The sequence below is a fragment of the Heloderma suspectum genome, chromosome 2 (genome assembly GCF_057233095.1).
Source record: "Heloderma suspectum isolate Gila_16-S chromosome 2, 16-S_ref, whole genome shotgun sequence".
NCBI lineage: Eukaryota > Metazoa > Chordata > Lepidosauria > Squamata > Helodermatidae > Heloderma > Heloderma suspectum.
Genome location: NC_139459.1, coordinates 168,334,350 through 168,346,918, shown reverse-complemented (window position 1 = coordinate 168,346,918; position 12,569 = coordinate 168,334,350). Strand labels below are relative to the sequence as shown.

The following is a 12,569-nucleotide window of genomic DNA, read 5'->3' as shown; positions in this document are numbered from 1 at the left end:
AACACAGTTAGAAGCAACCTTGCATTATCCAAAGTGTCATGCACATCAGCTGTGCTTCCCCTTGATCAACAGCTTGTTTATACTCTGGATCCCAGTAAAACATTAACCACACAGTTTGTGGCCACAGACAAGCAGCACATCTTATAGGAAATTGCATGCATTCATGCTTTCTTTGTGATGAGTTAGTGTGTGCGTTAAAACAACTCTACTTCATATATGTCAACAATAATGTTGAGTGCTTTCCAAATTCAGTGATATAGACCCATGTTGAGTGCAGAATACCTTGGCCTCTGTCATGCTCTCCACTTCCGGGGAGACGCATAGTAGAGTATGACTGACAATGTCCCTCCCATGGCAGTAACTTGGCCCTAATGCAAAATAATTGCAGCTTAAGCCCCCATAATCAGTATTTCCCAGGAAGGCTGTTGAGTCTTTGGAGGTTTCCTACAGAAAGGGAGGAGGGATATTCGTTAACAATATGACAAGTATAGGGTATTCTGCCTTAGGGTGAGGAGTCCAACTACATTATCCATGGCATTTCAGTTTGCTGACTAAACGTCAGGATTAATGGGATGAATAGTTGAGCAACAGAACCACCAACTCTCATGCATGCCAGAAGCTTTTCCTGTTCATTAAAACTTTCTATGGACTGTTTAAATGATGTGGCAGATACAATGTGCAGCCTTGCCCAATCTTCAGGGAGAGAGTTTGGGATGTTCAGCAGTGAAAAGGAACAGCCAATGGCTTTGTTTCCAGCACAAAGACAGACACTCCCATGCTGCACGTACAACACCTCACAGGACTTTACACCCCTTGGCTCCTAATTTTCCAAGCGAAGTCACTAGTCACCTCAAATAGGGTCCAATGTGCACAACTGAAGAAAGATCACACACAAAGGACAGTAAGACCAAGACACTCCATGGCAAACAAGATGATCACACCAGCAAGAGCAAGCAGGAAGAGCCGCCTCCCACACCCACCAGGTGCACTACCCCTCCTCTGCCCTGGAAGGTCTTTGAGTTACATAGGGCATTCAGCGGAGAGGGGGGTCTATTCAGCTGGGTTCAGGAGATTTTTCTGTATATCAACAGTTAAACAGAGCCCGCCCATCATATGACAGCAAAGAAGTCTGTAATGCACATTTACTCACCAGTCCCCTTGTATTTGTCCACAAAACAGTACTTAAGTTCGTAGTCACTCAGCAGATCATGAACTTCCTGCATAAAGTCAACAGAAGGAATCATGTTGAGGCAGAGTGGTGAAACATTACTGCTTTCAACAAAAGAACACCCAGCGACCTCTTCACCCCACCACTCCAGTCCACAGAAGACACAACCTACTTGGGGGAAAAAATTTGCAATACAGCCAGCCCACATTCTGGGAACCAGTCAAGCCCCATTGCTAAACTTTACCACACAAAATTAGAGTCTCATTTTATGGTGAGGAGTAGACAATTGCACCCATATCTTGGCAGCAATTCCAGTGAAGCCAAATCACTGCTTTGAGCATTTCCAGCTTCTGGAATTCTTACCTGAAGATTTAGCTTACAGGCTTAAACAAACAAAGGCCAACCCAACACGTTATACAATGCTTCAGGTTGTCATGGAACTGGTTGAACAGAAGGATGAAAACGTGGCAGCGTTCAGGGTGAATGAACTTACAAAGTCGAACACTGAATTAGCCTTGCTCTTAGAGGTCCCTTACCTGGGTTCAGACTCACAAATAGTGCTGTCATTTCCCTCACCCACCCTTAAAGCCATCATACACACATTGCAACCTTCACATCCTCAAAGCCCCAAAACAAATAAATGTGTTATTTGGGAAGTCAGCTACAGAATTCTTTAAAGTCACCTAACACATTGCGCAAGTGCTTGTAACCTTCAAAACTCTGGAGGGAAGCTGAAGTCCCTTCACTGTTCTGCTAAGGTTACTCTTTGTCATCAAGCACCCAAGTAACATCTCCAACCAGCTGTCACAAGATAACAGAAAAAGATACTATCAGGTGCATTTTTATTGCAGAGGTATAGCAAGCAAGTCAAGGTTTGTCATTGCTGTGGACCCATAACTGCTTGGCCATGTATACTTTCCTATGAGACTTCAGATGCTGGAAACTGCCATAGGATGTCAGTTTAAGGGGATGAACCATCAGTATCTCTTTCAGCACACATAAACCCCGTCTGTCAAAAGAGACAACACAGGTGTGTTTGTTTTTAAGTCTGGGTTGTCATTTTTATTTATTATTAAATTTATTTATGTATTAAATTTATTAATCGCCCATCTGGCCGGTCACCCAGCCACTCTGGGCGATGTACAACAATACAGTTTATACAATAAAATTCAACATTAAAAACATCACATTTCTAAAATTACCCTAGCCCACCGCAAATGCCTGCCTGAACAACCATGTTTCTAATGCATGGCAGAAGCACATTAAAGAGGGGGCATAGCGGAGTTCCCTAGGGAGGGAGTTCCACAGAGTGGGGGCCACCACAGAGAAGGCCCTCTCCCTCGTCCTCACCAGCCTAGCTGTCCTGGCTGATGGATGGCCTTCTCTCTGTCCCAAGGCTGATCTTGTTGAGCGGCCTGTCTGGTGTTGCTGGAGGCACTCCTTGAGATAGGCTGGGCCAGAACCATATAGGGTTTTAAAGGTCAAAACCAACACCTTGAATTTGGCCTGGAAAACAACTGGTAGCCAGTGCAGCTCCTTCAGCACTGGAGTGATGTGATCTCGCTGGTGGCTGCCTTTAATCAGGCGAGCCACCGCGTTCTGTACCAGCTGCAGCTTCCAAACCATCTTCAAGGGTAACCCCACATAGAGCACATTACAGTAGTCTAAACGAGAGGAGACCAGGGCATGTACTACCAATGGGAGCACATGGTAGGGAAGGTAGGGGCGCAGCCACCGTATCAGATGGAGTTGGTACAGCGCTGTCCGGCTCACAGCTGACACCTGAGCCTCCATGGACAGCTGAGAGTCTAAGATGACCCCCAAGCTGTGGACCTGGTCTTTCAAGGGTAACCGTACCCCATTCAACACCAGGTCAACATCCCCCAGCCTCCTCTTGTCTCCCACCAAAAGTACCTCGGTCTTGTCAGGGTTCAGCTTCAGCTTGTTCCTCCCCATACAGCCACTCACCGTCTCCAGACATTTGGACAGGGATTCTACGGCCACCCTTGGTGAAAATTTGAATGAGAGGTAGAGCTGCGTGACATCCACATACTGATGACACCGCACCCCAGACCTTCTGATGATGGCCCCCAGCAGCTTCACATAGATGTTAAATAGCATTGGGGAGAGGATGGAACCCTGTGGCACCCCACCAGTGAGGGACCATGGGTCTGAAACCTCCTCTCCCAGTGCTACCATCTGGTACCTGCCAGAGAGGAAGGACCGGAACCACCGCAATACGATGTCTCCAATGCCCAACCCCTCCAGGCGGTCCAGGAGGATACTGTGGTCAACGGTATCAAAAGCCACTGCGAGGTCAAGGAGAACAAGGAAGGAGCATTCACCCTTATCCAGAGCCCTCCTCATATCATCCATCAAGGCTGTTTCTGTCCCATCCCCAGGCCTGAAGCCCGACTGAAATAGATCTAGATAATCGGCTTCTTCCAAGTGTGCCTTCAACGGCATCGCCACCACCCGCTCAATCACCTTGCCCAAAAAAGGCAGATTCAAGACTGGGCTAAAGTTGTTCAGAACTTGGGGATCCAAGGAGGGCTTCTTTAAGAGCGGTCTTATCAATGCCTCCTTGAGGGCTGATGGCATCACTCCCTCCTCAAGGGAGGCGTTCACCACCGTCCTGATCCCCTCACCCAGCCTCTCTCTGCAGCTCATAATGAGCCAAGATGGGCAAGGATCAGGTAAGCAGGTGGTCAGCCACCCAGATGAAAGCCAGGGTGGTAGTTAATTCTGCTTGATTGCTCCTCCTTGGCTCTTCCTGCCAGCAGGAGCAGCTAAAAAACCCAGGGATGCTGTGTCCTTGGGTTGTTTAGAGTGACGTCTGAACCTGGACCTCTGGCTTGTCTCTCCCCCAACAAGCTAGAGAAATAAGATAAATGGTTGCTGTTGTGTGTGAATCAGCTAAAATAGACAGAGGTGGTGAGCGGTAGGAAAAAAAGCAAGGGAGTCCTTGAACTCCTTATAAAAAGTTTTAAATTCAACAGTGGTGTGACACAGACCACCACAAAATAGTGCCTAAAAACAGATCACCTTAACTTTCTCTTTTTGACTGCAGATGAATGTCCTGTTCCATCTGCAGTTTTGTGAAGCTATATATTATGCAGGAATGAATGCTGCCAATTCTAGCCAATTAATAAACTATTTAAGAAATGTATGGTCTGCTTCCTCCCTCCAAAACCAGAGTCATTCAAGGCGGCTTACAAAATATAAAAAGCATAAAAATAACCAATCATTAAAATATGTTTACAGTAAGCTAAAAGTACTATCAGAAACAAAAATACAAAAACTCAAAATAGAAAAACCAGTGTCAAATGTCTGTTTGAAAATAAATGTCTTCACACGTGGAACACAGAAAAAGAGGAAGATGTTCTAACTTCTTGGGCAGGAAGTTCCACATACAACATTTGCACCTACAGCATCTGCAAGCACAGTTTCATCGCAAGTTAACTATTTCATTTTCTCCTACTATGTAGCCAAAGTGCACTCTGTGTAGGGAAAGCAGCATGTCTGTACCTTCCTCCCATGAAATTTGCCCAGATGCAGTAAATTTCATCATTGTCTAAAGATGCAGGCCACAAACCCTAAAGTTGATGGGAGTTTGCCACAAGCTTACCATTTGATGCAGACTATACTTGACTCTCATTCCTACAATGGCAGTTCTCCACTGACCCATAGCAAAATCCGGATGAAGCAAGGTTGTTTATCATGCCCTATACACATTCATACACATACAAGAATATACAAAGAATACACAGAAGAACTATACAGGAAAGATCTGAATGTCCCTGATAGCCATGATAGTGCGGTCACTGAACTTGAGCCGGACATCCTAGAGAGTGAAGTCAAGTGGGCCTTAGGAAGCATTAGTAACAATAAAGCTAGCGGAGATGACAGTATTCCAGCCGAGCTATTTAAAATCCTAAAAGATGATGCTGTTAAAGTGCTGCATTCAATATGCCAACAAATCTGGAACACTCAACAGTGGCCACAAGACTGGAAAAGGTCAGTTTACATTCCAATTCCAAAGAAGGGCAACGCCAAAGAGTGTTCAAACTACCGCACCATTGCGCTCATTTCACATGCCAGCAAGGTGATGCTCAAAATCCTACAAGCTAGGCTTCAGCAGTATGCAAACCGAGAACTACCGGAAGTACAAGCTGGGTTTCGAAGAGGCAGAGGAACTAGAGATCAAATCGCCAACATTCGCTGCATCATGGAGAAAGCAAGAGAATTCCAGAAAAAACGTCTATTTCTGCTTCATTGACTACGCTAAAGCCTTTGATTGTGTGGATCACAACAAACTGTGGCAAATTCTTAAAGTGATGGGAGTACCAGACCACCTTACCTGTCTCCTGAGAAACCTGTACGAGGGTCAAGAAGCAACAGTAAGAACCAGACATGGAACAACCGATTGGTTCAAAATTGGGAAAGGAGTACGACAAGGCTGCATACTGTCACCCTGCTTATTTAACTTATATGCAGAGTACATCATGAGAAATGCCGGGTTGGATGAATCAGAGGTCGGAATTAAGATTGCTGGGAGAATTATCAACAACCTCCGATATGCAGACGATACCACCCTAATGGCAGAAAGCGAAGAGGATCTAAACAGCCTCTTGTTGAGGGTGAAAGAGGAGAGTGCAAAAGCTGGTTTGAAACTCAACATTAAAAAAACGAAGATCATGGCATCTGGCCCCATCACTTCCTGGCATATAGAAGGGGAAGAAATGGAAGCAGTGACAGATTTTACTTTTTTGGGCTCCAAGATCACCGCAGACGGTGACTGTAGCCATGAAATTAAAAGACGCTTGCTCCTTGGGAGGAAAGCTATGGCCAACCTAGACAGCATAGTAAGAAGCAGAGACATCACCTTGCCGACAAAGGTCCGTCTAATCAAAGCTATGGTTTTCCCAGTAGTAATGTATGGCTGTGAGAGCTGGACTATAAGGAAGGCTGAGCGCCGAAGAATTGATGCTTTCGAACTGTGGTGCTGGAGAAGACTCTTACGAGTCCCCTGGACTGCAAGGAGGTCAAATCAGTCCATCCTAAAGGAAATCAACCCTGAGTGCTCATTGGAAGGACAGATAATGAAGCTGAAGCTCCAATATTTTGGCCACCTAATGTGAAGAGAAAACTCCCTGGAAAAGACCCTGATGCTGGGAAAGACTGAAGGCAAAAGGAGAAGGCAGAGGATGAGATGGCTAGATAGCATCACCGATGCAATGAATATGAACTTGAGCACGCTCCGGGAGAGAGTGCAGGACCGGAAGGCCTGGCGTGCTATGGTCCATGGGGTCACGAAGAGTCGGACACGAATGAACAACTGAACAACAACAAATACACATTCAACACTATAGCCACCATTGTTCAGCTAGGCTGGCATTTTTGGGGTGGGGAAGGCTCTTAGTCTTCAAGTGAACAACTCTTATATGAATCCTGCCACAACTGAAGAAATAAAAAACACAACATACAATTGCCTGCATCCATCAAATGGATCTACTACTGAATCCATTTATTTTGAAGAGAACAAGAGCTTTCAACTTGATAAGAGCCTTTAGGCAAGAAGTTAGAATGAACTATGCCTCCAGTCAAAGATGGTATTGCAATCTGCACCATTGGTACAGATCATCAACAAGAACTAACTTCCTTTCCAAACCACAGTCTTCTTTCTGACCAGCAGCAACCTGATATTTAGCATGTGTGTTGCTGCTGCCAGAGGCAGCACTTTCACTTATTACTCAAGACACCTTTCATCTTAGGCAGGGAAGTAATTTATGAACTTCAAGCTGCACAGTTTACACACACCCCAAATGAGGTAATCTCCTTTGACAAAGAGTCAACCTTGCTCAAGGTCACACCCCAAGAAGCCAGCTGGCTCCTCTCCTTGTTCTGGCCATGAGACCAAATGCTTCAAAAGGAAACCTCGTGCATAAATGGACCAGCAAGATCCTGTTTTGAAATGTGTGCCCTAGAGGCAGCTTGAAACACCAACACCACAGTGTATTCCTCCAGCATAAACCTAGTGTTCTTTATGCTCTTGAAAAGGCAGAGACATCAATTAAAGGCAATTCTAGAAGCCTGCATGTGAGATTTTAGCAGAAATCAATAGAGCTTGGAAATCAAGTGATCCCACCCGAACAATGAGGGCAGGTCACAGGGTCAAAGAGATACCTGGCAGTCTGTTGAACAATTCCTATGCAATAATGTAAAATGTACACAATGAGGATTCCCGATGAAGTACCATTGTTCATTCTGACCAGACTATTTGCATCACTACCGGATGCAGACATAAATGCAATCTTCACAATTGGAGAAGAAATTAAAATGAGACATTTATACAGCAGAGCATCTTATGACCCTTTTATAAGAGACATTTCTAAGAAATTGTATTCACTTGCTTCTGTGTTTCAACCCAGCTGAAATTAACAATTGTAGCACGAGAGCAGACAATAATAGACCCCACCATTCACATGCAAATCCCAGCTTGTTAACCTTCCAAAGAAATTAGTATCAAGGAGTCATACTATTACATATTTCAGTTCAGCTCCAATTTCCAGTTTGGGTTCAAAGCTGTGACTGAAATTGTACAAGTATGGCTCTAATTCAGGCCAATAAATCATCAGCATATCCACACCTACCAATTCACATGGGGAAATGTCAGTAGTCACGTTGCACTACTGAATTACACGTGTTTACTATTGCACCTTGTTTTAATACTAAGTATTTATAGCATACACATACTTTTCTGTATAACATGAGCATACAGCAAGTTGAAACATTGGGAAAGAGAGAAACAGCAAAAGGAGGTGCACTGACACTGGATCAAGTAATAATTGAAAGACATAATATGATGGGGTGGGGAGAAGAGTCACGCTTTCAAGTTCCCCTTCTTTCCATCTTTTGGATGTATCTGCTTCAGAGCCAAGAGCTGCTTCATTCTGCATTGCTTCAGACTCTTTAAGTACCACCACACCTTGTCTGTGAGGGAAATTGGTTTTAGTTTGTCCTTCTGAGGGCCAAAAGTCGGAAAAATAATGTTCCAAGTTTAAGAGCAAAAGAGACTGGCTGAGCACCATGCCATAGGGAAAGTACTTAAAATGCATAGAAATGCTGCCACTTCTCCCATCAGGCTGCCACAGTGAGCTGGAGCCTTAGAGCAGGAGACCTCCCACCTACCTATCCCTTCTCAGGCCTTGAGAGTACAAAAGCCTTCACAAACCCGAGATGTGTAACTATCTTCACGGTCCATTCCATTTCGAGGGGGGCATCAAGCGTACCACCACAACAATTTTTTTAGGTTCAGCTTTGTTCTATGATTTCTTTTTTCTTCTTTTTTTACGGTTGTGTCCTATTTTGGATTGAGCAGAAATTCAAACAGCTCAGATTCAGGAGAAAAAGAACAGAAGTTGTAGTCTGTTCATTTGGTTTGACTCTTTCATGGGTTTGCACTTCCCCAGGGGCTGGTTGGTATTAAATCCATTCTCAAAAGTTTACCAGTCATAACTCTTTACCAGATTAACAATGCCAAGACAGCAACTGCAGAGAGTTTCCTCCTCATTGCTTTCTTATGTAGAGTCCTTGAGAGTTTGAGGAAGACTTTATATGTTGTTGTTGTTGTTCTTCAGTCGTTCAGTTGTGTCCGACTCTTCGTGACCCCATGGACCATAGCACGCCAGGCCTTCCTAGACTTTATATACCTCCTTGCATTTGGAGCAGAGTCAGGAGTTAAAATGCTAGATTATTAAGCATTCCAAGTGGGCAAAGTGACCACATTTCTATATCCATTGTTTCAAAATTTCAGCTAATAAGCCAAGAAAACAAGGATTAACATGTGCTCTGATGCTGCATCAGCCAAGCACCCAGAAGCAGCTGATAGAAGGGCCTATTTATCAACTATCCTGATAATGGCTCAGTGCACATGCAATGGCAGCAAATCATGAATTAACTCATGATTTTACAGGTCGTGTGCCATGTGTGAGATGCTTTTGATTTGAATATGCAACCTCCAATTGGCCCAATTTTGGGTTGTTCATGGGTTAAACAACCCAAAGTTAACCTTAGGTTAACTTCAGGTGGTTTAACCCACAAATTACCCCTAGTATCCGGATTCACACACCACAAAGCAACCTACAATCAGGCCAATCGGAGTTTGCATATTCAGTCAGAAGGGTGGAGTGTTGTGGAAACTTACAGATTATAGCACAAAAGCTTTTGACTAAAGTTTACTTCATGAACGCTTATGCTATAATAAAACTGTTAATCTTTTAAGGTGTCACAAGGATATTTTATATCTATCTATCACATATTTTTGCAATAGATTAATATAGCTACCACTCTGGAAGTTATAATCAGGGAAGTGACAAGCCTATAGCAGACCCCATGGTCTGGGTTGTTTTTCTTCTGTTATCAGGAAGAATGCTTGATTTCTCAAGAATGCAGACTCTGCCAATTTTCATTCTTTAAAAAGACCAAAGTTCTAGCCTTCATTAATGGAGAGAAAATGTGCAAACTGCACCTGCAAAACTCTTCAACATGTAAAACAGGAGATTTCTGTACCTTGCATGGCTTCTTCTATCCTCCCCTCAACGAGAGATCAATGCCACTTAGTAAGGCCTTGCCTTTTACTATGCAAACAGAACTTATAAAAACTGAGAATGCAAAACAGAAGCATTTGCATCAGTTTCATTTGTAGAATGCATTATTGCCACAAAGTACACAAAAATTTTGCATTTGAAATTGACTGTGCCAAGGTAACCCATGTTCTGCGCCAAAAGAGGGGAACTTTAAAGACCTGTATGAAGTATGCAAATTCAATTTGCATTCCTGCACATTTACTAATCTTGTACTATTCCAAAACTTCACTGGTTATTATCCACGGTTTCACCTAACTTGCCCCTTTCCAAAAATTTAAAGCTGACATATACAGGACCCTGAATTCTGTACATGACTATCACAGAATACACATAGGCCTCATTATAAGGACTCCCAAAGTAAATTGAGCCATGTTCCCTTGCCCTTTCAACCCTCTCCCTCCACACCAACATCTACTACTACCTTAGTTGCATCCTTGAGTTCCCTGCTACTTGGTTGGGTCATGTCCAAATATCCATCTTCTACCTCCTTCTGTCTCAACCTATTCTTGGTGACACATTTACCACCACCACTCCCTCTGCCATCTGCCTGGGTAAACCTTATTCACATTACTGTTCCTCTCACTAATCTTTCTTGTTTATGCACACTGATCATGGCAGTACAGAACCAACTACATCCTAGTCCTAGTCAAATTGCTGCTCAGCTTCCAAGCCCCATCAATTTTAGTGAACTCTTACCCTAAAATAGGATCTAGTCACATATGGTCCTAATCTAAGTTAGCAAGGGATGCTAAAAGCAACAAAAAGGCTTTCTTCAGCTACGTACATAGTAAAAGACAGAGGAAAGAAATGGTGGTTCAACTATTAAATAAGGATGGCAAAATGTAACAGATGACAAAGAAAAGGCAGAAGTGTTCAATTCCTACTTCGGCTCAGTCTTCTCCCAAAAGAGGGCCTATGACCCCCCTGGCAAAAGCGAAATATAGGCTGAAGGGGCAGGATTGCAGCTTGAGATCGATAGGCATATGGTCAAGGAACACCTAATTACTTTGAAGCAGTTCAAATCTCCAGGGCCAGAAGAACTGCATCCTAGAGGAATAAAGGAACTGGCAGAAGAACTCTCAGAACCGCTGTCTATTCTCTTTGAGAAATCATGGAGGATGGGGGAAGTGCCAGATGACTGTTGTTGTTCAGTCGTTAAGTTGTGTCCGACTCTTTGTGACCCCATGGACCATAGCACACCAGGCCTAGGGCTAATGTTGTCCCTATCTTCAAAAGGGTAAAAAGGAGGAACCTGGGAACTACAGACCAGTCAGTCTGACATCAATCCCTGGGAAAATTCTGGAGCAGATGATAAAGCAATCAATCAAGGTAAGCACCTTGAAACAGTGCAATGATTACTTGAGGCCAACACGGATCTGTCAAGAACAAATCCTGCCAGACTAACCTGATCTCATTCTTTGATCAGGTAACCTCCCTTGTGGACTGTGGGAATGCTGTGGACATCATATACCTCGACTTTAGCAAAGCTTTCGACAAAGTGCCCCATGATAGCCTGATTAGCAACCTAGCTCAAAGTGGGCTAGATGAAACAACGATCTGGTGGATCCACAGTTGGCTACAGAATCGGACTCAGAGAGTGCTTATCAATGGGATCTTCTCAAACAGGGGAGAGGTAATGAGTGGGGCACCGCAGGGCTCAGTCTTGGGCCCAGTGCTCTTCAACATTTTTATTAATGACTTGGAGGAGGTGGTGCAGGGAATGCTGATCAAATTTGCAGATGACACAAAATTGGGCAGGATAGCTAATACCCTGGAAGACAGAAACAAAATTCAAAGTGATCTTGATAGACTGGCGCGCTGGTCAGAAAACAGAATGACATTTAGTAGGGATAAATGCCAAGTTCTGCACCTAGGGAAAAGAAACCAAATGCACAGTTACAAGATGGGGGATACGTGGCTCAACCACACTACAAGCGAGAAGGATCTTGGAATTGTGGTAGATCACCAGCTGAATATGAGCCAACAAATGTGATGTGGCTGCAAAAAAGGCAAATGCTATTTAGGGCTGCATTAATAGAAACATAGCTTCCAAATCCCAGGAAGTACTAGTCCCCCTCTACTCAACCTAATCTGGAGTACTGTGTCCAGTTCTGAGCACCGCACTTTAAGAAGGATGCAGACAAACTGGAGAGGGTTCAGAGGAGGGCAATGAAGATGGTCAGGGGACTGGAAACAAAGCCCTATGAAGAGAGACTGAAAGAACTGGGCATGTTTAGCCTTGAGAAGAGAAGACTGAAGGGAGATATGATAGCGCTCTTCAAGTAGTTGAAAGGTTGTCACAGAGAGGAAGGCCAGGATCTCTTCTCGATCATCCCAGAGTGCAGGACATGGAATAATGGGCTCAAGTTACAGGAAGCCAGATTCCAACTGAACATCAGGAAAAACTTCCTGACTATTAGAGCAATACGACAATGGAACCAATGACCTGGGGAGGTAGTGGACTCTCCCACATCGGAGTCATTCAAGATGAAGCTGGACAGCCACTTGTAAGGGATGCTTTGACTTGGATTCCTGCACTGAGCAGGGAGTTGGACTTGATGGTCTTATAGGCCCCTTCCACCCTACTATTCTATGATTCTAAGTCTTAACTTGACATATAATAGTCCTTTTACCAGCCTAACAAAGCCTTAGATATCCACACTTAGATAGCCTCTTTTATTTCAATCTGTAGGTACATGGATTGTCCCATCCCAGCTTCCTTAACTTTTTTTTTTTACAACATTTGTATACCG

General features: G+C 44.0%; 1 protein-coding gene across 4 annotated transcripts in view; it reads right to left on the bottom strand.

The window, feature by feature from the left end:
• Positions 1–12,569, bottom strand: part of RAVER1 (ribonucleoprotein, PTB binding 1) — a 40,621-nt gene that overhangs the window by 22,581 nt on the left and 5,471 nt on the right. For all 4 annotated transcript variants that reach the window (XM_084835871.1, XM_084835872.1, XM_084835873.1 and 1 more), the window contains exon 2: positions 1,151–1,217. In XM_084835871.1, the coding sequence (XP_084691997.1) occupies positions 1,151–1,217 (67 nt within the window). The remainder of the gene's footprint in view (positions 1–1,150; positions 1,218–12,569) is intronic.